At 39.0% G+C, this 26,916-nt stretch overlaps 1 protein-coding gene across 4 annotated transcripts in view; it reads right to left on the reverse strand.

Moving 5' to 3' along the window:
- The window catches only part of LRP2 (LDL receptor related protein 2), a 196,825-nt gene that overhangs the window by 118,523 nt on the left and 51,386 nt on the right, over positions 1-26,916 (reverse strand). For all 4 annotated transcript variants that reach the window (XM_027589417.1, XM_027589418.1, XM_027589415.1 and 1 more), the window contains exons 5-16: positions 23,446-23,556; positions 23,001-23,114; positions 21,707-21,823; positions 19,532-19,684; positions 17,931-18,050; positions 11,901-12,029; positions 10,044-10,213; positions 8,820-9,037; positions 7,549-7,755; positions 5,134-5,336; positions 3,176-3,316; positions 1,284-1,487 (exon numbers count right to left, since the gene is read on the reverse strand). In XM_027589417.1, coding sequence (XP_027445218.1) covers positions 1,284-1,487; positions 3,176-3,316; positions 5,134-5,336; positions 7,549-7,755; positions 8,820-9,037; positions 10,044-10,213; positions 11,901-12,029; positions 17,931-18,050; positions 19,532-19,684; positions 21,707-21,823; positions 23,001-23,114; positions 23,446-23,556 — 1,887 coding nt within the window. The remainder of the gene's footprint in view (positions 1-1,283; positions 1,488-3,175; positions 3,317-5,133; positions 5,337-7,548; positions 7,756-8,819; positions 9,038-10,043; positions 10,214-11,900; positions 12,030-17,930; positions 18,051-19,531; positions 19,685-21,706; positions 21,824-23,000; positions 23,115-23,445; positions 23,557-26,916) is intronic.

The following is a 26,916-nucleotide window of genomic DNA, read 5'->3' on the forward strand; positions in this document are numbered from 1 at the left end:
TCTTGATCTTAGGGGAAATGCCTTCAATTTCTCTCCATTAAGTATAATGTTAGCTGTGTGTATGTTGTACATGGCCTTTATTATATCGAGGTATGTTTCTTTTATACCCACTCTGTTAAGAGTTTTTATCATGAAAGTATGTTTTATTTTGTCAAATATTTTTTCTGCATCTATTGAGATGATCATGTGATTTTTTTTTAAGATTTTATTTATTTATCTGATGGAGAGAGACACAGTGAGAGAGGGAACACAAGCAGGGGGAGCGGGAGAGGGAAAAGCAGGCTCCCCACGGAGCAGGGAGCCCGATGCGGGGCTCGATCCCAGGAAACCGGGATCATGACCTGAGCCGTAGGCAGACGCTTAATGACTGAGCCACCCAGGCGCCCCCTGATCATGCAATTTTATCTTTCATTTTACTGATGTGACATATTACATTTACTGATTTGCATATATTGAACCATCCTTACATCCCAGGGATAAATCCCACTTGGTCATAGTGTATAATCCTTTTAATGTGTTCTTGAATTCTGTTTGCAATATCTTGTTGAGAATTCTTGCATCGATATTTATCAAAGGTATTGGTCTATGGTTTTCTTTTCTTATGGTATCCTAATCTGGTTTTGATATCAAAGTAATGCTGGCTTCATAGAATGACTTTGGAAGTATTACCCCCTCCTCAATATTTTGGAAGAGTCTGAAAAGAACCAGTATTAATTCTTCTTTCAATGTAGAATTCTCCAGTAGGTTATAAAATCAAAATACTGAGTTATGCCATCATTCAGTGAAGTATCCAGTATAAAGTGTGACTGACTATAATTTATCTTTCTGTGATGATTATGAAGATATTAACAGAATCCCAATCAACTGAAAACATAGTAAATCCTTATTTCCATATAATTCATGGGTTTTTATTATTATTATTATTATTATTATTATTATTATTATTATTATTATTATTATTTCAAGCCCCACATCCCTCAAGAGGTGTCATCTGGCTGAGTATGAGGAACACCCTCTAGTCAATTAACCGAGTTACTGACTTTCATACACTTGACTCTCCTTTTATGTAATGTCAGCTTCTTCAATGTTAATATTTCTCATTGTTAAAAATACACTCTTAAAAGGAAGTGTTTGTTTTAACTAAAATCATGAGAAAAGCAATGGATTTCTTTTCCTGAACTCTAAGTATTTAGCAAGCAAATTAAGTTCTAGCGAGCAAATTATTAGTATTATTACTAAAAAATGGACAAACAGTGCAAAAAACTTTTTTAATGTATTCTCACCTGTGCCATTGATATTTTGTTTATAAATCATGTCTTTTGATGTATCTGAAAAGAAGATAATATTCTCCTGGGCATCAAAATCAATCCCAACAAAGAAAGAAGGATTTCCTGTCACTGGAACTATGACATCTTCCTGGGTAGACAGGTTGAATGGGATGCCCCGAACAGCCACTTCAGATGAAAACATCAGGAACTGCTTAACAGCTGTAGGAAGAAGAACACAACACAATTGGCCACAGCCTGGTTCTTGTCCTCCCTCAATTCCAGAGAAATTATTTATATATCCATAAAGCACATTTTATAATTCTCAAATAAACATAAAAACCAAATCTGTGGAAAACATTGTTGCAAATAATGGGAAGAGAGGAAAAAAAGCAGCTATGAAGGTGATACAACTATTACAATCTTATTTCCTCTTGGGAAATTTATCCTTAAGATTTATTTGTATAAAACACGGTCCCCTATGATGAATTCTAAAGCAGTGTTAACTGAACTGCATAGTAATTCCATCAAAATTCTTGATTTGGATTAACTTTTGTATAGAGATCTATACCAAGAATCCTACTGCAGTTTTGAAGGTATTAAGACTAGTTAAAGAAAAGAATTAACAGGGGCGCCTGGGTGGCTCAGTCGGTTAAGCAGCTGCCTTCAGCTCAGGTCATAATCCCAGGGTCATGGGACTGAGCCCCGCGCCGGGCTCCCTGCTCAGTGGGGAGCCTGCTTCTTCCTCTCCCCCTGCCTGCCGCTCTGCCTACTTGTGCTCTCTCTCTCTCTCTGTCAAATAAATAAATAAATAAAATCTTTAAAAAAATTAACAGCAACCAGGTAAGTTATTTAGAAGTAAATAGGGAAAGAAGGGAGAGGAAAAATAGTGGAAATAGGGAAAAAGGAGCCATTTTAAAATCAAAGAAGGAGACAGAACAGTATGTCAGGAGATCAAAAAGAGAAATGAAGAAGGTATATCCAAGACAAAGATAAAAATTGCAGGAGTTTAAGAGCAAAATTATTACACAATGTAGTGTCAATATAATAGTCAGAGACACATGGCTCTTTGAATGAGGGTGCTTTTTATCTGAATCTAGGATCACCTACAAAGTGAACAAATTTGTCTCAGTTAGAATTAGAAAATTTACATACCAAGCCCAAAGCAGTACCATCTGGGGAGCCAGAATTTGTCAAAGGCATTAAAAAGTAGAGTTTTCAAGGGAAGAAAAGAAAACCAAATATTGCAGGATGTGCATTTCATCATCAGCAGAGGCGCGGTAACAGCCTACTTCTAAGTAGGTGTGTAGAAAACCAAAGAGGAAGAAAAGTGTTTGAGGGAGTAACTGAATCCCAGAGCACACAGGCAGGGATAAAGAGAAACTGTGGATTGAAAAGTAAAAACCTAGATGAGGAAATGAGCCGCCCCAACACTTAGTTTGTTTTGGGGACACAGCAATAAAGCCAGGTGGGATCGAGGCGCAACTGCCCCCTCCAGGGGCAGCAGCAGTGGTCTAGGAGAGGGCAATGAAGGGGACAGGAGGTACTCCCGCATAAAGTGAAGGCTAACATCTAAAGTGGGAAAGGTATACATAGCAGAGAACACTCAAAATTGTATGGCATTTCAAAAGCGTAATTTTAAAAGGAAACAACGATTTCAGGAAGGAGAAAAGGGGAAAGGGAGCCCAAGGAAACCCTAGATGTGCAATTAAAGGAAAGGCCTGAAGAACAGAAATTTACATCTTTGAACCCTGTGTGTAAGGGGAGCAGCGCCTACTGAGGAAGGTGCTCTGTCAGCTACCAAATGCTTATTCACCATGAAGGAGTAAGACAGGAAGCTGACCCAGTCCAAAGGCAGCACGTACCGCTATGCTGCCTACCAGAAAGACAGCCCAGAAGTGATTTCTTACCAACGCAGTGGCGGTTATCCACATCCAGGCTGAAGCCAAGGGTGCACCTGCAGCGGTAACCCAAACCATCATTATCTGTTCTGTGGCTGAGGACACAGACATGTTCACAGCCCCCATTGTTATCTCTGCATGGATTGCTAACTAGAGGAAAAAATACACAGGGTTAAATCTCAGTTAGAGATGTATGATTACCCAAGACATGTGAAACCACTTTGAGCCAGGTACGTGCATGGAACACAAACACCACTGCTGTTGGTTGCTGTATACGCCCCCATGTAAGCTCTCCCACCTACCCTCAAACTGGTAGTGGCAACACTCAGGATTCCCACAGCTATATAACTTTGGGAGTTCTTCTCCCCAAGGTAATCACGTCTGCTAGCCTCAGTGATTAAAAAGTAACCACCTCCCTCCACAAAAAAGCTTGAGTGTTATTTTGACCATTCATAAGATATAATACGTAACTGTAACTCACTGGATGCATGCTTTTTAAGCAAGCCAACTTAAAAATCAATGACTCTAAGAGCTAAGTATTATTATCCCAATTTTATACAAGAGGAAGCCAAAGCTCCAGACCGTAACACAACTTGCCCAAGATTATTCAGCAACTAAACTAGAAGTCAAATCCAGATCTGATTCCAAAACCCTACAAGCCTGCAATACAAACCAGTTTATACTTCTAGAACCTATTCTCAAAGCTGTGACTCAAAAAGCTCATTGTATACAAGCCTGTCATAGCCAAAAAGGTCACATCTGCTTTGAAAATTGTCTCCTTAGCCTTTGACTTATTCTTTAAAATTGTCTCCTTACAAAAAATAATAATAGAATAAAATAAAATAAAATTGTCTCTTTACCTTCTCAGGTGGATTGGTTTGGGGAAACAACAAACAAACAATGTGGATGATAAAATTGGGTAAATTTTTGGTCAAGGGCAAATAGGAATTTAGTAGCTCATGAACTGACCATTCCAAATAGAGACTTCCAAAATGTTTTCAGATGTAATACGTATTTTCAGCTAAAGTTTATGTTATTCCAGGATGACTACATTGAGATGAATATCCTTCAATGTATCAGTTCTAGTGGTTGGGTTTTTTTGTTTAAAAAAAAAAAAAAAATCAACCTAATTACTTTATGGTCTTTCTCCATCCTAAAATCAGACCCACCACTCGATGTGGGAGTTTAAAAGTAAAATCTGCCTTTCCCTAAATTACTATTCACTGATACTAAACTTTCTATCCATACAGTTTATCATATTTCTTTTTTTCTGATGCACAAGCAAATACAGAAAAGAGCCATGAACAGTCACAACAGTTCTGTCAACTTAAAACCTTGAAACACAAACAAGACATACTATAAAATAACAGAAGACTAAATGGTTTCTGAATCAAAACATTTCTTTTCTTTGATAAGTGACCAGCCTAGGAGACACCAAACACCAGTGGCCAATGACAGACCCAACACAAACCAAGTAACAGGTGTCATACATATTCAACGGAGAAGAAAAAAAAATTGGCTCTGACACTACCTCAAATGAACACTTAGGCACGTTAGTTTCTTCCTCTTAGGCCTCAGTTTCCTCAACTTTAATATTAATGGATTGAATACAAGATTTCTCCCAGTAAAATGAGGATATGTATTTTGGTTTGGTTTGGTTTGTTTGCTGTCTATCCCCAGCAGTTAGATAGGACCTGGCACATTGCGGGTGCCAATAAATATCTGTAAAATACATCTCTTAAGTTTCCTGTTGATTTGGCATTTTAATTCTGAAATACATCAATTTTTTCAGAAGACCCCATAATACACAGAGCTAATTTCAGAGAGTTTTAACTCTCTAGATAACCCATCATATATTTGAAAATATCACCCAAATCTCATGAGATCACTCTTAACTTCCATACCACTGAGAAAACCTTTCTACCAAGACCAGTATTGAGCAGGGTTTCCATTGTTCTGGGGCATACCGTAGGGCTGCCTGAGGGAATGGTAAACAGTCACTCCAAATGGCCTCAGAGAAGTCTGGTGGTACTCTTGTGGACTGCTCTCTGTGAACTTGTTTGCCTTCATTACAGCCATCTTTGTCCAATCAGTAAAGAATACATGATCTTCAAACAAGCTTATTCCAAAGGGATGAGGAATGAGTGAGCCTCCTTGGACTACTGTCTTCCTGTTACAAAAGATGTGTATCACAATTTTTTTGTTTACCTTCATTTCGATTAAAGGTGGAATTCGTTCAAGTAAATGCCTAAAAAACTAAGTAATTTCTTGTTACAAACATAGGATATATAGAAAAATACATTTTAAGATGTGGGTATATTTTGACCTACATTTGATAGAATTCCGGATTTTCATGTGGTCTCTTGGGAGAGACCCTCGAAAATAAAATTCCAGTCCCAGTCCTAGTTTGTTCTAGATTTTTTGAAAAATTACTGGTTTTTTACATGCTTCTCATTCTATTAAGGTTGCCCCACAAAAAAGGGGGGGGCCATATGATGTGAAATATCATTTTGTAATCCACAGGTTAAAGAGCGTAATAAGGGAATGTAAATGTGGTAGCAGATACCTTCAATGGACTTCACACTGTACCATTAACCATTTCTTAGCATCAGGGAGCAGGATAGTGAGCAGAACAGTTCAACCCAGAGCAAACATGCAGACCTATTCCTGATGTCACTTTGGGAAATCAAAAAGTAGTGCTACCACCCCTCCGCCTCTGCTTGATAAACTGTCTGCTCATCATACTTGCAGTGGAGGCACAGGGTGGCCAGAGCTGCTTCAGTAAAAGAAAAAGAAGTAAAAGGTGCCAAGCAAGGGAAAGAAAATCAACAGTGTCTGTCATAACTACTTCTGCATAGACGATAATTCACTTAGGTCACATAAAGAAAGTGAGGTAGAGGACGGTTCGTGAGGGAAAATTCATTTTTTTTCCTCTTTGCAAAATAGAAAGACCTTAAAGAAAAATCTTTTAACACTGCTGAAAACTAAAAAGCACAACAGGACTCTAAGAAAAGAACTGAAGATACTAAGGCTGGGAAACACACCAAAAATATGGCACAGGGGGAGAAACCAAAGGTGGCAAGTCAGCACGCACTTTAAAACACTCAATAATGACATGGTACATTTAGATTAGAGAATGGTTTTTCCTTTTCAGTTAGCAAATTCCAGAACCCTGAATGCCACCTGCTGGCAAAGCAATGGGCAGTGACTTTATGATTTCAGCTGTACTCATGAGCTTTGATAGCTCTTTGATGTTTCTTCACAGCCAGCAAAGCCCTCAAATATTTCTGAAACTCCATTGATTGTTATGTTTTTATGTTTTACTTTAACCTTAGCATAAAAATACCTAGACTATCTAATATAATGTCAAAACACCTATGAAAGAGAAAAAAAATAGGCAATTTCTCAATTGTTTTTATATGACTTATTGGGTTGGTTGATATTTTTTCATTAAATTTATTCACATTCTCATTATGGGAACCAGTTTTAATGATGTGAAGTCATAGTATCAATACCCAATCACTTTATTTAACCAAGTAGAGTTTGTTCTAAGAATATGAAATCCAGTGGCAGACTGTGATACCATCCTTACAAAATAGAGATAAAGGAGAAAACAAAACTATAATATTCCTTCCATTGAGAAAACAATACAATAAAATCAAGTAATTTGGAAAAATTAAATTGGCCAGCTGATTTTCTGAATCCACAAAGAGTAGTTTTGACAAATTTAAAAACCGTGTTTTAACCAGTTTTTGAAAATATCAAAAGCAGAGAAACTAGTTAACAATTTAATTTATAGTTAACTCTCATCAGACTAAGAAGATGATATAAAAAGTATGCCATATTTTATGTTCAAATATTCTAAGTATCTTTGAAGTGTATCAGGTAAAAATACAAGCCAGAATTTCTCTTTGAAATTTGAAATATGTAAGGGCAGAGTAAAGTCCAATTAATTCCCACCGGCTAATGTTAAATAAATAATAAAAGTTATTTATTCACTGGGGGAAAATTAGTAAGCTAAAAGATAAAGTGATCTTTGGAGACAAACCATAAGGGACCCAGAGAAATAAATGGACTCAGGAGTGAATGAAAATAATGTGCTTCATCTGGGAGCTGGGGAGAAGTTGGGGAGGAGAAATCAAAGAATAAATGCTCTAAGTAACATTTAATGAATGCTATCATGGAACAGGAGGAAAGTTAACAACAAACCTTCCCCCACCCCCGCCAAAAAGTCACCTCACACAAATGTCAACACAAAAGTCATTCAAGATGTAATGTCAACCAACAGAGCAATATTTTAATTCTGGTCCCTCTGTATCCCTCTCCATAAATTTTGTGTACTTTCCCCCAAACTTATGAAGCTATAAAAAAATACTTCTTACCTTTGAATTCCATCATAAGTTACTGTCTCAATGTAATCAAAACGGCAGTCGACCCAGTAAACACGCTTTGATACTATATCCAGAGTTATCCCAGCAGGCCATCCCAGCTTTGTTTTTACCAAGTCTTTACGGTTGGTGCCATCCATGAAAGCCCTTTCCACCTTAGGTTCCCCAGAAAGGCTCTCCCAATCTGAGAAAAATAAGTAACTACAAAAGACAAATAAAAGATGAAAGTCAGTTATTTTACAAGTTTATCTGGAAAATACTGTTTTTGGTTGCATGTTTGGATCAATGGAAATTCCCTCTAGCTGATTAGAGAACATGGGAGTATAGAATAACAACAACAACAAAAAAAAATCAGAAACTATGGGGGCCAATCAGGAGAGTCAACAACTCCAAATAGCAACTATGAAAATGCACTAATACAGCAGCCTCAAAATTCATATCCATCTTCTTAACTTTCTGCCCTGACTCCTGGCTCTGCCTTTCACTTCTCTTTTTCACACCCAGGAAAACTTACAAATACATTTTAAAATAAGCTATCAAATCATTTCCCTCCCTAATTCCCCATTGTAAGACATAGTCTAGAGAACATATCCATTATTTTCAAGGAAAGATAGCAGGATATCATGAAGTAGGAATGAATAATAACCATTCACCAACCCTTCAGTAGCCTGAAGTTCATACAAGCATTCTAAGAACCAACTGTGAAAATCTAGGAGAAAGCTAAGCCTCCTATAACTGCACTCAAACGTGGACATTAGGAAAATTGGAGACGAGTGAGCATTTGTTTTGATGTGGTGATTCACACTGAACAACTTGTAATGAGGTATTACCATTGTCATCTCAATCCCAGTTTGTAACAAGTAAGCGCTAAAGGGATAGGTCCAATCTTCTTTCCCCTCTTTAAAAAAATTTGCAGCTAAATCATGTTAGAATGATCATCTGGTAATGGTGAATCAAAAGTAACATTTAGGTGAAACAATATTATTAGGTTGAGTCAGAACACAGAGTCCTGTCTCTCCGCCAGGCAAATGTGGCAAACACTAAAAATAAAATTCATACCCCAAAAAAATCACATATTCTTAGTACACCACTGGTGTACTCATTTAAAGCTTATATGAATGGAGATATAAAATAAACATGGGTTCTAGAGTACAGACCCTATAAGAAATCAGAACTAACCTTTAATTAATCCAGGGGATGTTTTACCTATCGGGAGAGATAAAGCTTCAAAAATACGAAAATCAGTATGTTTTCACATCACTTACCCAACAGTTGGGTCCAGGGCAATTCCTCTAGGATGCCCCAAGTTTCCAGTTATAAGGATAATCCGATGGCTTCCATCCAAATTTACCATATCTATGCGGTTGACCTTGGTCTCTACCAAATAAAGTTTATTATTAATCCAGTCCACAGCTAGATTCTCTGGATCATCAAGAGAAACAACTTCTTGAGTGTTTAAGCCATCAATGTCAACTGAAAAAACCTGAAAGAAAACTCAAAATTACACTTCTTACACAAAACTGTGGGCACTGTTTTTCCTATATTCATTCAGTTTATCTATCTATGTGGTACCAATCAGTCATCTAGACTTAAAAAAAAAAAAAATCACTAAAATATTTTACATCCTGGGCTACTGGGGAGAAAAAGAGTTTCTTTAAAAGTATATGTAAGGCAAATATAAAAAGTTGGATTTTTTTTTTTAATCCTGCATTTCTAATTCTTGGTAGCTATTGAAAGTTTAAACAATGTGGATTTTTTTGTGGAGGAGGTGGTGATGGTTTGTTTTGATTTTTAGCTGTAATCAAGTCAGAATTGTTAATAATCCAAATTTGCAATTTTTAGAAATTTTATGCAAGTTACCACTTATTTGAATTAAAATTTTATTAATAGTACAAGGAAATGTTAAGAGGAAGAAATAAAATGTCATAACTCTTTAGAGGTCTCTAAAATTTATGTTTTAAAAATCTCTGTTGCGATCACTCAAAGTTGCAATTAAATCTATCACACTTTCCAAATAAGACAGCATAATGAAATTTTGGCTGTTAAACAAAATGCTGTCAATATTTGTTACCCAATCTTCAATTACAGTTCCATTTAGAAGATGCAAGTAAAATCTGATTTTTATCATCCAAGGAAGCAGAGTACTTTTTATATTTTAAATGATCAAGTTTCAAAAATTACTACCAAATATCTATCCAGTTTTGAAAGAATGTCTACTATTTCTTTTAATTAGGCTTTTGGACTCCATTTCGAATAAAATTAAAAGTTGCTCAAGGCTAATCCATATAATAGACTGCTTTGTTTAACAGGTCACATGTAATAGTATAGCATGGAAAAAGGTGCTGATTAACATAAAATATCTCAAGGGCCTTTTCTGTTAGAAAACAAAAGAACTTTCCCTTCCACTCCCCCAAAAATGAAAAGTTATCAACACTTTGTGTTTGGGGTTCTATCAGCTCGCAAGCTCTACTCCTAAAATTTCTATTTACCTTATCTTGCACAGTGTCAGTCCAAAAGACTCTGTGTAGGTGATAGTGAAAATCCACACCCACAGCCACTCCATGATTTTGAGACTGTACCAACATCGCAAAGGTCCTTCCATGAATATCACCAATCAGCAAATCCCGACCATTGGAGAAGATAATGGAGGCTTGCTCAGCTAAATGTGAAGAAGGAAGGCATTATCACTCCTTCAAGTGAACAAACCTACGCATCTCACCCTTTCAGGCAAACTTACAACTGATATGCTTCCTGCCTTTTCAAATACTTCTATGTTATCTTATTTGATTTTAAAATAAACTTCTGAGGCAGGCATATAGGTGTCATTCTATCCAGTTTACAGATAAGCAAATTGAGGCGCAAAAATGCTTGATGAAGTGTCCAAAATCACACTAAGTCTGGAGCAGAGTCTACCAAGAACTCGAGTGTTCGAACTGCTAGTTCCATGCACTTTCAGTGACACAGAGGGGACTACTTCAGGTATTTTCAAGAATCCTCTATGATACGGGCATCTAAGCAACTTCAGACTGTGTAAAGCACAGAACATATTTTATGGATTACTGGGAAATCACTCTGTGAAAAACATGCCAATGATGGATCCAAATCTGCTTTACCTACATACTCACAAGCATGCAAAATGACATATGAATATCAAGGTTTTCATTGCAGTCTTGTTTGCAATAGCAAAGGTTAAAAAAAAAAAGATATAAAAGCCCATCAGTAGGGGACTAGTTAAATAAATAATGTACGTCAAAAAAATGGAATATTATGCCAGTAGAAAAAAAAAAGAATGAGGAAGAAGTCTCTGTGTTGATATACGTTGATAGCAAAATGCAGAACTGCCTGTATAGTTTACTACCATAATCCGTAAAAATAGAACTGGATACCTGTATTTGTACATTCTTATTTATGTATTTGACAGTCTCTAGAATTAAAATAAACAATGATCAATTATGGGAAAAGGGAAGTGGAAACTGGTCAGAGAGGAACAGAGATGTGGAGAAAGATAATTTTATAATTTAGAATTTCTGAACATATGAATTTATTATCCTTTCAAAAGTAAATACATTTTAATTGTTAAAAATCAGCTGTACCAAAAAGTTAGTAAAGAGCAAATCAGGTATGTCTACACAAAAATAACCTGGAAATGGGCCATTTATTATTTCTATGAGCAGATATATTTCAGAAGGCCACCAAAGGAACTTCAAGATCATGTGAGAAAAAAACAATTGGAAAAAAGGAACAAAGATCTTCTTATCCAGAAATGCATGGTGACAAAATGGTGGGGGTGGGGGGTATCATTTTTTAACAGATTTTCCCCATGACTTTTCAGTACTACAGTACTTAGATTAATTCCAACAAAACACCCAGAATGAGTGCATTCCCCAAAATTCCAATCCAAATTTCAGAGGTCCATTTTCAGTCACTCCTAAATTTTTCATAAACAATGCCAAAATTATTTCTACAGATACTTGTCACCCATGTTTGTGGTAAATTAATTAAAAATTTAAATGTCCAAGTAACCCAAGATAGGCAAAAAGTGTATTCCACAATCAAATGTGGTAGCTGACACAAAAGCTCTGACACAAAGTGTACAAGCAGCCAATTAAAAAAACAAAAAACAGTGACTAATGGTCATGATTAATCCATAAATTTGTCCTAATAATCAAAATACAAAATTAATGTGGACCCATTCTTCCAGCAGCAAGGCCCGCTCCTAATTTGTGATGATAAAACCCTGCTATCCACATAAATGCTGGTATTTCTTTTGTCATTTGCTATGGAAGGAGGATATTCATCGTAAGTTTCCTGTTCAGAGATATGGCAAGTGTCCTTAATTTACTTACAGGAAGTATTAGCTTTACAATGCCGTTGATGCTCCAAGACATACCCTTCTGCACAGTGGCACTGGTGATGGCCAACTCGGTCTTCACACATCTGGTCACAAACTCCCCATATCTGGCAATCATTAAAATCTGCCATATGAGAAATAAACATTTGTAATCATGTTTACCAGCATTTTTTAGGCACACCCTGACCAAAATCTTGGACCAGCTATACAAGAATATGGTGAGGCCCATATCTAAATAAGTACCCTCTGGAGGTAGCACAGATTCTAGGCATACAAAAAATAGGAATTCAGAACAGGCATCTTGATACTACAGAAAATCCAAAAGCATTTAAACAGTTTTTTTTTTAATCTACACAAAGGATAATTTTATAGAAGATGCACAGCACTGCTTAGATTCACAGCCCCGTGGTATTGCATTTAATTTATTAATGTTGGTTTACCATCTGAATTTTGGTGTAAGTTCTTCCCTTCAAAACTGTGCTTTCCAGTATAGTAGGCACTAGCCCGCTATGGCTTCTTAAATTTATATTTAGATTAATTAAAATGAAATAAAATTAGTAATTCAGTTTCTTAAGTCTTGCCACATTTCAAGTGATTAATAGCTACATGGGCTCAGTGGTTACCACACTGGAAATGTAGATATAGCACATTTCCACCACCGCAGAAAGTTCTACTGGACAGTGCTATAGCAGAATAAAGTAAGACCTGCCTTATATCCAATCCCTCAAAAAGACACAAAACTGTAACTTGAATAAAGTATTTGGGAAGATCCATTTACCCAGCTGCCTTTCCTCTGATGTCAAAAATTATAACCAAAATTAAATTTAAATTAGTCTTAAGACATGAAAAATATCTTCTCCTTATTCATTAACTTAGTATTCATTCATTTAACAAGTGTTCATCACATGACAGAGCTGTTTATTGTCACCGTAGTCCTAGTTCTACTGTGTAAAAAGAGATTCAATGAAATTGACATATAAACAATACAACACGGGAGGAAGGGAGTGGGTAGAACAACACAAGATATAAAGCATCTTTCTCAAAGACTGTACAGTTTAAGGGGCATAAAAATTGTCCTATCTTGGTAGATTGGTGCCAAATATTTCTTTGACCCTCCAAGTTCACATCCACACTTCACCCTCCTTCACCCTGTGCACTTCCCTGGGAGGAAAACCGTCAAAGCCCATACCAACAGGTTCTCAGTAAATTATAATTTCTGAAAGCATTGGACCCTCAGGTCTAGAATTCTCCACATTACTTGGATCTGATTACACTTGCAGCAAATATCAGAGTTGGGGCTCAGGTTCTACCATAACATCTCACAACTCCCCAGTTACAAAGCTCGACAACGTCCTGGGAATCAAGCTAATGTTTCCAATTTTCCCTCAAGACCAAATATAACAACACGGGCCTGCAAATCTTTCTTTCCAAGAACTGTGACTAACCAAAGAAAAAAATTAATCCAATTTGGACATGACAAGGTGAAAGGCATGTGGGTATGAATAAAAGGCCTTTCATGATTTATCTCTTCTGTGTCCTTGCCTCAGCCCCGAGACAGCACCACCTGAGGCTTCGCCTCAGGAGAAATGAAAAGTACAGGATATTCGCCCTCAAATACCCAGAATGTCATGACCTCATTTTGAATGCAAGACCGATGAGAATATGCTTAAGGGTCTGGAGTCATCCCGGGAGCAGGAGTTCTGATGTCAAACAGAAGAAAACCAAAGGTGAAGAAGTCATAACTAGGAATTCGTGGGTGTGAATGCCCTTCCTATCACCTGGGCTACAAACGCTTTAACGTTTGAATGAGTGTATAAAATCACTGTCACTTTTAATGACTGAATTATAGTCTCCATGACGGAGGAAAATTAAGGCTAATTAATATCCATCATTAACCAAAGTGAAAACCAGAAAAATGAAAGTAGACTTGAGGCGTTCCATGAGAATAGAAAAGTAGTGGAAACTGTATAAATCCCTAAAACACTCCTTTATAATACCGCCTCCCACCACATTACCTTTATCTATTTTTCTTGCCTTTTCATTCTTTGTTGCCTCATACCAACAGATCCTGCTTTGAAAATAGTTCAAAAACTCCTTTTTAGCTTAGACCCCCTTGGACACCCTCTGATCCCTCTGGCTGTCTGAAATCCCACCATGCTGAATGACCTCCCTGCCCTAACTCTGCACCACGATGTCATTCTGTCGCCAAACAGCATGTCCCGTCAATCAGAAACAAAAACCCTGGGTAAACTGCTTCAGCACGCCTCAGAGGCTCCAGAGCCAGGTCAAGACTACCAGGGGCAGATGAATGGTAGAAGGACACAAGATTTCGTGTCGGGATTACTCAATTTTATTCTTGATTACCACTGAGGCATTCACTGGGGAGCCATGTCTAAGATGATAAATGTTGCATAGGTTTCCAACACCTGAAGCCATGCAGAGTATCACAGCCATACAGAGAGTATTTGTTGAATTGAAATGCTTGAAAGAACAAACAAAAACAATTTCCCTAAAAGCTCAGCTGAAACAAGTGTAACCGGTTGTATAATGTCACGTATTAAAATTAACGAGTTCTCTTTAAAAAGAGCAAAGTATCTTCTGTGAAATAAATTTTAACCCATCTTCAAAACTCAGGGGCAAAGAACACATCCTTGAAAAACAGGGAAGATCACAGAAAAGATCTCTATAGGTGGCAGGGGGCCTAACACAAAAGCCCTCAACTGCAGACTTTTGAGCTCATCTCCAAATGAAGTTATCTGTATTAACGTCCCAGGCACATACTGCAGGGATTAAAAATGTTCATCATGGAATTTAAAAACTAGTGATGCAGTTATCAGCCCACACCACTTCTAGTGTGAATTGGCCGTGTTCTATACATCCTGAAATTATCTTGTGCCACAGCATAATATTGGAATTTTCTATATTACATTTATTAATAGGCTCAATGTAAAAAACCTTATAATGACAGCTTTTCATTTATTTCAGACTGCAAAACAAAGTGGCCCAGAGCTCTGACGTACAAGTAGCCCTAGACACTTGGAAATATAACTCAAAGCTCAACACAAACTTAGACATTGGGGGAAAAAAGTGTTGGAAAATGTGCTATCTAAATGCTAGAGTGCCCAAAAAAGGGGAGGGGGAGCCTAAGAACAGGTTGTCAGGCATCACAAGACTAAACTAGGGATTCTGAAAGAGCAATCACTTTACTGAAAGACTTCACGGCCTATCAAGTTCCAAATGCAAGGCAGCCCAGCCCCATCTCCTCTTTGGGGGTTGAGAGAGGAAAAAAAGAGAAGCTGGTGAAATACTGAGAATGTGGCTTCTGGTATTTCTATTGGAATTCCTTTTCTACTGAGAGAAAGGAGAAATGCCTAGAGAACTAAAAGACTGGAAATCGAATTGGCAGCTGGGTGGCAATAAGGGGGGGCGGAGAGGAATGGTGGAGGAGCCTGACATTTGCCAAAGACAAAGGAGCAGGCTCACACCCACGGATGAGCACCACTCTGAAGAAAAGGGGACGCTGCCTTTGCAGCAATGCCAGGCAGCACTGCCAGGGGTTCCAAAGTCAGAAAACCACCTAACAATTGAGGATGTTCATGTGAAAAATATTTTAAAATCATTTGAATGCGTCCCCAATGTGACGATGGTGATTATAATGATAATGTTGGTAATAATAAAACACAAAAAGTGTCCTGATTTCATTTTTTTTTAAGATTTTATTTATTTATTCATGAGAGACAGAGGGGGAGAGAGAGAGAGAGAGAAGCAGAGGGAGAAGCAGGCTCCCAAGGAGCAGGGAGCCCGATGCGGGACTCGATCCCAGGACCCTGGGATCATAACCTGAGCCGAAGGCAGACGCTTAACCATCTGAGCCACCCAGGTGCCCCTGTCCTGATTTCATTTAATGCCTGTTGCAGATCACACTCTTTTATTTATAGAAGCTTTCAAATGATTAGAAATTTGGGGGCTTCCTTAAGTAATTCAGAATTGTCTCTGAGACTTCAGAATCTCTTGGGGTGACTTGCATAAAGCACATGTCATGTGTCATATTCATGTCTTGTCGTGTGACATGTCTTATATCCAATAAGTAACTAAACTGTTACTTAAGAGGAGCAATCAGATAGTGGGCAAACTTTGGGGCATGGTCCCGATACCAGAAACCTAAAATTACCTTCTAAAATTACCAAGGACAACCTCACTTGGATTGCTTTACTGGATAAAAAAATCTTGTTTTTCTTGGCATATGACACATAAATGAGCCCCATTATTATGGTTCTCAATAACACTGAGGAAGAGACTGTCTCAAAAGTTCCAAATTTGTAAACCAAATTTGTGGCATTAAACTCTTTTCTGGCTGTGAGTAGTTATTTAAGATCAACCATGTTTGATAATCAAGTTGGAAGCCACGAGCTGAGACTAAAGACTGAGTAACTTCATTAGATTTATCCAAATTCAATACTGTTGACCAAATTGTATTAATATTTTGGAAATTACTTCAGAAGAAGCACTTTTGTAAAAAGTATTATGTATGCCTTGTCTTTTTTATTCAGAAAGCCCTGAAGAATCTATTTCTAAGGAATATCAAAAGAACACAAATATCCTGGGAAAAATCTGAATCATCTATATTTTGGAGATCTAGATGATTACCAAACTTAATTTTTTAAAGGATTTATCTATCTTTCTATCTTAGAGAGAGAGCTTGAGTGGGGGGGAGAGAAAAATCTCAATCAGACTCCGCACTGAGTGCAGAGTCCCGATGCTCAGGCTTGATCCCATGACCCCAAGACCCGAGGTGAGACCAAGAGTCCACCACTTAACCAACTACACCACCCAGACACCCCTACCAAATTTAATTTTAGTGAATCATTACAGCTGCCTTCCAGATGCCTTTTTGCCAACACCAGTAAAAACAAAGTTGTTGTTATTTTGTTTTTTAAAACCCCTTTGGACACTTTCTGCTAATAGGTTTATTGCTTATGTATCAAAAATCAGAAAGAAGGAGGGGCACCTGGGTGGCTCAGTCAGTCAAAAGTCTGACTCTTGATTTCAGCTCAGGTCATGATCTCAGGGTCGTGAGATCAAGCCCCACGTCCAGCTCGCACTGGGCGTGGAGTCTGCTTAAGATTCTCTCTCGCCCTCTCCCTCTGCCCCTCCCCCATCTCTTAAAAAAATCAGAAAGAAGGAAAAAGAAATCAGAACATTAAAAATTCATTTTTCAAATCCTAAAAACTGAAAATTGATACTTGGCCATAGTAGTCTCCCATCATAAGATTCCATCCTAATCACAGAAGGATGCAAAGCTGGCTCACATCAGAACCAAAAATTTCCTAGTGGGAGAAATCATTCTTATAATTCAGCTAAGAGAGATGTGAGAAATATTTGGTGCACCAGCATCTAGTTCAATGCCAGCCAAATGAAGGAAAATGACAGTGTCTGTCCTTGAACAAAGCTTCAAGAAGCTTCAATAGAGGTGAAAATAAATGGAATTAACAACCAGCCTGGCATGGGCACTGACTGGTCACTGTGGTCAGCGGGGCAGAGAGCTGATGATCCTCTGCTGTTTGGTGACCACTCTTTAGTTGCTGGATCCTGAAGAGGTTTGAGATCCTCGAGAAGAAGCCAGGGGGGTCAGGGTAGGGTAGTTGATGGGTTCAGACAGCAGTTACTTACCAACCACATGGATGTATTCCAATATTGAACAACCAGTATGGCCACACCCCAACCCTGCTTCCAAATACTTAAAAAGAAAACACAAAAGACTTCGTCCTTCATCTGGCTGGAGATAGGTATCCATGGAGCTAGTCAACTCACTCAAAAGAACCACTCTTTTGCCTTGTGCACCTCACAAAAGTTTCTCTGAGTTAAAACTTCGTATTGCCCAGGTTTTCTATGGCGACTGTGTTACTCTGTTATAAAGATTGCCACTCCTATCCACAAGCACAAACACCTTGATGTCAGAGATCACAGAAGCCATGAGTGCCGCAGCACTGTGACAAAACACTAGACACTCCCACTTATCACTTACCGACACAGTTGCGGGTATTATTTTGGTCAACGATAAAACCTGGGGGACAATAACACATCCCTCCATTTGGTGACATGTGGCATTGAAACTCACAGCTCAGTAGAGAACACAGATTCACATCTAAACAGAGAAAAACACTTTGTTAAGTAAATGGTGACCTCTGGACAAGACTGATGTACCTGTAACATAAGAGCGTCTTTTATCAAACCTAAAAGCTAAGTAAGCATGTAGCAGAGGCACAGAAATTATTAGCCTTCAAGCCTTACTGCTTTATTATGCAAGAAAAGCTCAACTCGTATTTTTTAAAAATAACTCCTTTTAAAATTATAACTGTGCAAGTATAAGTCATCTTAAGTGCTGTTTACAGAAAAATCAGGTCGTAAGTCTATCTTTTTGTCTACATAATAGAGAAAGTCAAGAATTCTCAAGTGACTGGAATGAGAATAACATTAGGGGCGTCTGGATGGCTCAGTCGGTTGAGCATCTGCCTTCGGCTCGGGTCGTGGTCCCAGGGTCCTGGGATCGAGCCCTGGGTCGGGCTCCCCGCTCAGCAGACAGCCTGCTTCTCCCTCTCCCTCTGCCTGCCGCTCTGCCTATCTGTGCTCTCTCTATCTCTCTGTCAAATAAATAAATGAAGTCTTAAAAAAAAATGTTAACCATGGCAACTTCTAAACAACTACTAGGTAATTTATAGAGCACACTACTGATGAAGTCAAGGTCATAAATTGTATTCCCTTACAGGACAGTTAATTGTCCACAGAGTTGATAGAGTAATGGTGGGGGGGGGGGGCACCTGGGTGGCTCAGTTGGTTAAGCAACTGCCTTCGGCTCAGGTCATGATCCTGGAGTCCCGGGATCGAGCCCCACATCGGGCTCCCTGCTCAGCAAGGAGTCTACTTCTCCCTCTGACCCTCCCCCCTCTCATGTGCTTTCTCTCTCTCTCTCTCTCTCTCTCTCTCTCTCTCATTCTCTCTGTCTCAAATAAATAAATAAAATCTTAAAAAAAAAAAAAAGAGTAATGGTGGGGGGATATTCTACAGTCACAGAAAAAGAAAAAAGAAAAACTAATTCAAGGTACATGTCCCAGAAACCAGAAGCTTCTTTTTTGAGTATAGGCAGGTAAGACTTTTTCTTAAGTATAAGCAAGGAAATAAAATCTCCAGAACATCTTTAAAGTCATGAAAAACACCACAAATATTTTGTAGCTCCTCCCATCAAGAGATGGAGTCTGTTTCATCGATCCATTGAATCTGGACTGGCCAAATGATTTGCTTTGGCCAATAACATATTTAGCAAACGTGACCTAAGAAGAGATTTAAAAGAGCTTGCACACTAGGGTTCACCTTTTCTACTATCATGTGGAAAAATACTAGCCTGAGCTTTTATTGCTACATCCTCAACACATGAGTGAGCTGGTCCAGGCCGCAAGAACTTCCTAGCCAACCCACAGCACTATGAGAAATAATAAATATTTGTTTGTGTAAGCCACTAAGCCTTGGGATAGTTGTGCAAACACTGATATTCCCTGTATTTGGGACTCTATTATAGAAAAACAGAAACATCTTTATTTGAAAGCTACCCAGATAAATTTCCATACTCACCACAGTATCGCCCTTTGGTGCTATTGTTTTCGTCTTCTCCTCCTGGACAATCTAAAGTCCCATCACAAACATTTACAACTGGGATGCATTTTCCAGATTCTGGACAAGCCCATTCTCCTGGGTAGCATTCACGAACATGGTGACTACTGCTTTCTGCAGGGGAGGAGTAAAAGAATCATAGGCCACATGAGAGGTGGAGCCAGGTGGAGTCTTTTTAATCCATAGGTAAGAGGGAATACAGATCAGGTGGACAAGAGAAATCTACAAATGACCTAAACTGGTATTTTTTTAATTTAATTTAATTTTATTGTTTTATGTTAGTCACAATACAGTACATCATTAGTTTTTGATGTAGTGTTCTATGATTCATTGTTTGCGTATAACACCCAGTGCTCCATGCAGTACGTGCCCTCCTTAATACCCATCACCGGGCTAACCCATTCCCCCCACCCCCCCCAAAACCCTCAGTTTGTTTCTTAGAGTCCTAGTTCGTCTCCCCCTCCGAATTCCCCCCCTTCATTTTTCCCTTCTCCTAATGTCCTCCATTGCTATTCCTTATGTTTCACAAGTAAGTGAAACCATATGATAACTGACTTTCTCTGCTTGACTTATTTAACTTTAGCATAATTTCCTCCAGTCCCAACCATGTTGATGTAAAAGTTGGGTTTTCATCCTTTATGATGGCTGATAATATTCCATTGTATATATGGACCACATCACATCTTCTTTATCCATTTGTCTGTTGAAGGTCCTCTAGGCTCTTTCCACAGTTTGGCTATTGTGGACATTGCTGCTATGAACATTGTGGTGCATATGGCCCTTCCTTTCCCTACATCTGTGTCTTTGGGGTACCCAGTAGTGCAATTGGTAGGTCATAGGGTAGCTTTATCTTTAATTTTTTGAGGAACCTCCACACTGTTTTCCAAAGTGGCTGTACAACTTGCATTCCCACCAACAACTGGTAATGTCTAACACTACTACTGGCCTTTTATTGGGATTCTAAGAAGTGACAAATGGAATTATTTAAGTTCCATTCTTTCTAAGGTAGGTAGTCCTCAGCCTGGTTATAAGAGTCAGAAGAGACATAGGCCTGAATTATCAAACAAACTAGATTAATAACCCCTAGAAGAAAATTCCATTATTTAAATCATGAATTAAGGAACTAGATAATACCAAGAGTCCTGAGTTTTTACTCTGTTTTTGTCCTTTTTTCGGGGGGGGGTGCTATTTGATTTTTTTTTTTCCTTTAGTGAAATGTCAACAATGTAAGAAAACCTATGACTGAACTGTAGGGAGACTACTTCTTGGAACACCAAAACCAATGGCTCTTCCCCAAGCATCGCTCTTACTATACTTGCTTTACAGTGTGGGTGTTAGGAACTTCTGAACTGTTGGGAGTACTACTGGTGAAGGAGGTGGTATTACTGGAATTTCCTTCTCAGAGACTCTTGAAACAATTCCCTGGGTAGAAGCCCTTCCTGCAACTACCAATCCCTACTTCTTTCTCACATGTTCCCCAGGTGGCCTCTCTTCTACCACTGGATGTCAGTGACCCATGTGGTTGAAAATCCGAATTTAAAAACAAAAAACTGAACTCTTACCAAGGTGCAAAGTCATTTTTAAAGGTTATAAGGTCAAGGCAAATCACATTTCCCCCTACTTCCCTTCCTTCCCCACCCTACTTCTTTTATACAAATAAACCTAGTTAAAATAAGCAGTCTCCAAAGGAAAAAGTCAGCATGTGTTACAGAAGGGGGACAGACTGCCCCACCCATTTTACTTTAATGATAAGAGGGAAGAGATTATAATTTATACTCTATTTGAGTTCAGTGTCTTTTTTAAGAAAAGCTAGTGAAGTCACCTCCTTCTTCCCCCACCAAGTTAGTTAACACGCAGCCAATCCCGAGACATGCTGGTCACACAGATAATTTCTAACAAGGGAAGTTAGGAATACAAGTTCTGGAAAACACTTTTAAGAAAATGCTTTCCAGGGACGCCTGGGTGGCTCAGTCAGTTAAGCGTCTGCCTTCAGCTCAGGTCATGATCCCAGGGTCCTGGGATTGAGCCCCACATCGGGCTCCCTGCTCTCTCTCTCTCTCTGACAAATAAATAAAAAATACATTTTTAAAAAAGAAAAGAAAATGCTTTTCATTCAGAATCTCTTCTCCTCCTTACCGCATCCGTTTTCATCGCTGTTATCCTTACAGTCATTCTCTCCATCACAAACCAAGTTTTGACTAATGCAGTAGCCGCTGTGGCAAGTGAACTGGTTGCCTCTGCAGGTCTCATAGGCTGGAAGGAAACAACAGCTGCACTCCACAGACACAAATCATTTGGGAAAAATCAAAGAGTTCACCTCACTGCCTAAACTTCTGTCAAGTATCTTGACAAAAAAAAAAAAAAATACAGGAAAGAAAATGGGGAAGAGAAGGAAAAAAGAGGAGAAAAGGAAGAAAACATAGGAGCAGCTTTGGGTCAAGGAAATGAAGTCAGGTGCCAGTCCATGTTTCTCGAGATTACAAACAAGGCACTTTGCTGTAGGTTGACACAGAACAAAGAATGCAGACTGATAAAGGTGCTACAGGCATGGCAATGTCCAACATGCCCTTACTTTATCACAAGCACTGAAACTGCGCTCCAGGACCAAATGATTCTGAGTCACCCGTTCCATGTTGCCACATTCTCTTTAATACAGTCACTGAAATAAGCCCAGGGGCCAGCAGGGAAATCAGGCATGGCTCATAGAAAGTTAGGGTGATACCCAAAATACTTAACAAGGCATAGGTGCCAACCAATCAAAACGGGTGTGGTAACAAATCGTAACATTCGAGCAAATAAATGACCACAAAAAGGTGCCAACTGATTTTGTGAAATTAGTTAAAACTCTCTCACAGAGACTTCAAACTACATATTCCAATGAAATGAGTTGGCAACAATGAGAGACAGGTTACATTGCAGGCAACGACTTGGGGGGAGAAAAAAAGAGGGTCAGAGTTAAAAAGCGGAGGCAACGAAAGCCATCTGCACCACACTGACTTTCCTATGCCCCCAATTTCAATGTAAGAAATTTCCAAGTAAAGAAGAGAGCTGGGACCACTGCTATTAGGGAACTTCCCCTCCCTTCAAAGCCCTTCTCTCAGTCTTCTATCAAGGTTATCAGACCCATTCCTGAGGATGGGTAATTTGAGAGCCGAGTGACACAATTCACCCTGTCCCCTTGTAGCCTAAGAGAAAACAAATGCACACTGTCCATCAGCAATCCTTCAACTCTACACAGATCCTTGGATGATAAAAGAGGCGAGGTCTAGCTTCACTGAAGAAGCTCATGCCATGGGCCCTAAATGATCTTCTGGCTCCATCTGCCATCAGACATAGTGACCCTTTTGTTTGAAAAGAGTGGTACATTTGTCAGAAAACAACTACAACAACACTCCCAGCAACCTGACCCAGCGTAAAGAAGTCACCGTACTGCAAGAATGTTCATCACTGCCGTCTTCACAATCAGGGTAATGGTCGCAGACGTAAGCATGAGGGAGGCACAGCCCATTGTCACACTGGAACTCATGGTGTGAACATACCTTAGCTGCGACACAAGGGTAGCAAGGGAAAGCAGAAAGAGAAGTTCAGTTCCACTGTAGCCATTTAATTTCACAGGAAGATTCTGTCTCAAGTTTGAAAAGAGATTTTTATTATGCAGCAGCATGCTGGTAAATGTTTAACAACCAATTCTCCCGGAACAAAAAGGCCCTGACTTGGAGTGTTTGCCAATTTCCATGGTGCAAATACTCCCACAGTGGCTGACTTCAAGCTCCCAACATGAATTCACTGAACACAAAATTCAGGAAGAGGTTGCGTGATCGGCCAGTATACATGAGCCTCAGCACACCACCGCACATCTTATACACATTACTTACTGCAATTGTTTTCATCAGAGAAGTCTCTGCAGTCAACTTTCCCATCACATTTCTGACTGCCGTTATAGCAAGCTCCGTTGGCGCAAGTGAGCTGTTCACATGCTGGGTATTCTAAAAGAATGGACATTGCACACAAATCTTAAATTAAGACATTCCTTCTGCAAACACTACTTAAGTGACTGCTACATGCTAGACACTAAATGCTGAGTATACACTGACCACGTCTCTTTTGCAAATGACAAACTGGGTGGTATACTAATGTGGGGAGCATAGCGTTCTAGGAGAACGCATAGTCGGGGGAGTTTGGAGCCCAGGGAAGTCTCCCTGAAGAAGTGACCTATGAGCTCAGAGCTGAAGAATGAGAAGGAATTTAACTTATTTCAAAACGGAACCCTCTTTTACATAATACAGATAACATCCCAGGAAGCCAGTGTACCACCACACGTGCTGTGAGAAATGAAGCACTGTTTCTTTTGCTAGAGGGCTGTAGAAAGAAAACAGGCTTGTAAGTCAGGAGTGCTGGGACCTGGGGCACCATTCGGTAGCTATTTACTCTTACTCAAACCGTATCCTCTCAGTTACTTCTTTATACATACATTTGGGTAATTCACTTCACAGGGTAGAGGGATCTCAAAAGACCATGTCTACTAAAGCACTCTGAAAAGCACAATGTTCTCGACAAGCATAAATAACTGTTACCACATTATACACATATGCTACCAACCAGATGCTTCACTCTGGTTTTCTAAGTCGCGGTGGAAAAATCAGGATGTCCCTTTCAAGTCCCTCCCCTCTGCGTCCCCAGACTTGAAATGCGTGTCTTTCATGTTCCCAAATGAAGGCTTCATTCTGTTGGTTATCTGTTTCCCCACCACACAATGATACCCTCTAAGATCTAGGATCCTGCCTTACCCACTTTTTGAGGTTTCACAGACATGGATGGATAATTCCTTGGATAGTCCCAAAGACTCCTTCATGTAGGAGCAGGGCATGAAATTCTGTGCTGAAAATATATTAAACTTGTACTGTGTTAACAACTCACATTTTAATAAAAGATGGACTCTCAAATGATACTTTTCCATCTTTTGTACAGTGAAAGAAGAAGCCCAATTATTCTCATCTCCAGAAGTTCAAAACTGGACTATTAAGTGTCTTTAAATACCTAAATTGCCAGTTATAGTTAATCAATCATATACTGAATCTGAATCGTCCTCCTTGATTACCTAAACAGAACTATGGCATGGAACTTTCTTGCTCCAAATAAAGTCATTAGCAGAGAAAAAAATCTTAAAAATCTTTAGGCACTCGTATGTATATTTGGGGGAAGTTCCCAATTGTGGGGGAGCAAACATGTACATTTGGAATGTGGAGGAAGTAAGGAAAGGAGAGGGAAGAGGTGGTGTGATCAAGTGTGTTCTTGCTTTTTGTGCCAGCTAAACTTCAGAGGTCTGGGGCTAATTAATAGTTACTTGTCAATCTTGCCATTAAGACAAAACCAATTCAGATTTTAAATTTTTTCTGAATTTTATTTTTTAAAAGTCCAAAAACCAGCTAGTGCTGAGGGTGATTGCTGTCTTTTCATCAATGAGATGGTATGCATTACAAATGTGCTTCAAAGGGTCACACAACTCTGTTTATGAATTCTCACTTCAAGAGATGCAAGAGGCCAGTTGAGTCTGGCCAGCAGCTCCCCTCCCCCATGAGCCAGATAGCTCCTAGAGTCACTATGTTGTGTAGCCTTTAAAGTGCAGCAGCAAGCAGGAAAGAGATCTTAGAAAACCCTGTCTTTGCAGTCGATAAGGTATCTGTGTGGAGGAAAATTTATTTGAGTGTAGACGGTGACTACCTCCCTTGGAGTGATTATGGTAGATACGAAGGATCTGGGACAAATATACAAAGCGGATCACTTGTTCTCCCCATTCTGCTTTTTGAAAGCCAGTGCCATAAAACTGAGAAGAGAAGAACTACAACAGTTTCCACTGACAAGACTAAAAGTTTACTGACACGCCTCATCCTCCCAACAAACAACAAGGCCAGCTTCTTGTCATCAGGAAGAGTATTGTTATAGTCAGAGGTCAGCAGTTAAGACACCCGGAATGAGGAACGAACAGCTTTCTTGTCTCCATCCACGCTGATAATGAATCTCTTCTCAATCAGCCAAGGACCTGCCTCAACTCCCACAAGCCTTCTGGTCTCTGCTGTGCGTAGTTAACTGAGGTATATGCCCACAGGAAATGCTGCGTGGAGCTACCTGACTCCACTGAATACTGAAAATGTTTGGAAATCTCCAAAGGGTTCACAGAGGAAATGGTTCACCCACACAGAGGAAATGGTTCCAAATCATTTACACTGAGCAAAATAAGAAATGACAGATTCTATTTCCCTTAAAGATTTCGATTACCAAAAAGGTTAATGAGTTTTGATCTACCCCAGGAAACAAGAAGTCACAATACTCTGGGACTGGGAGATACCTAAAATCTTTTATGGTTTATTTGCTGAGCGGGTCAGAGTCTATAACCTTGTAAACTTTTTCCCATGGAGCAAATCCATCATGTAGGTGAAATGTCCCGCAAGATTTTAAGTAAAGAGAAAGTATAACAGAAGAGATAATACACACACACACACACACACACACACACACCCCAGAGGAACTTGCCCTTCTAAGTTTTGTCTTAATGGCAAGATTGACAAGTAACTATTAATTAGAGCCCCAGACCTCTGAAGTTTAGCTGGCACAAAAAGCAAGAACACACTTGATCACACCACCTCTTCCCTCTCCTTCCTTACTTCCTCCACATTCCAAAAGTACGTTTGCTCCCCCACAATTGGGAACTTCCCCCAAATATACATACGAGTGCTTAAAGATTTTTAAGATTTTTTCCTGCTAATGACTTTATTTGGAGCAAGAAATTTCCATGCCATAGTTCTGTTTAGATAATCAAAGAGGACGAAGTATCTTGAAGACCTCGTGGACCTCCCAGAATGAAAATCATTCACAGCAGAGCAAGATACAAATATTAACACTACTCTTTATTATCTTGACAGGAAGGCTATCTCTTTATTATCTTGACAGGAAGGCTATAAATACATTCTATTCTCAGAATTTGGCAAAATGGCCAAAAAGCACATAGAAAAGAAGACAAATTGATTACAAAGAAAGGGGAGGCATCTAGAAGGTAGATTATGAAACTTAAGCTAAGACTTAAAGGAAAACAAAAAATAACTGATAGAAATCCTGCTCAAGATACCTGAGACCTTTCAAGGTCCTAGCATCATCCTTTTAAGTTATTCTGGGTCTAAGGAGCGCTAATCCTGTCAAAGAATGATTTGCCAGAAAAAAGTTTGCCAGTTTGGTATAGCTGCAGGTATTACCCACAAAAATAAGCAATGACAATAATAGTCATCAATAATATATATTGAAAACTATGTGCCAGAAACCTGTCTAAGTACTCGGTGTGTATGAACTCATTT

Source organism: Zalophus californianus, chromosome 3, assembly GCF_009762305.2.
Source record: "Zalophus californianus isolate mZalCal1 chromosome 3, mZalCal1.pri.v2, whole genome shotgun sequence".
In the NCBI taxonomy this organism is placed as follows: Eukaryota; Metazoa; Chordata; class Mammalia; order Carnivora; family Otariidae; genus Zalophus; species Zalophus californianus.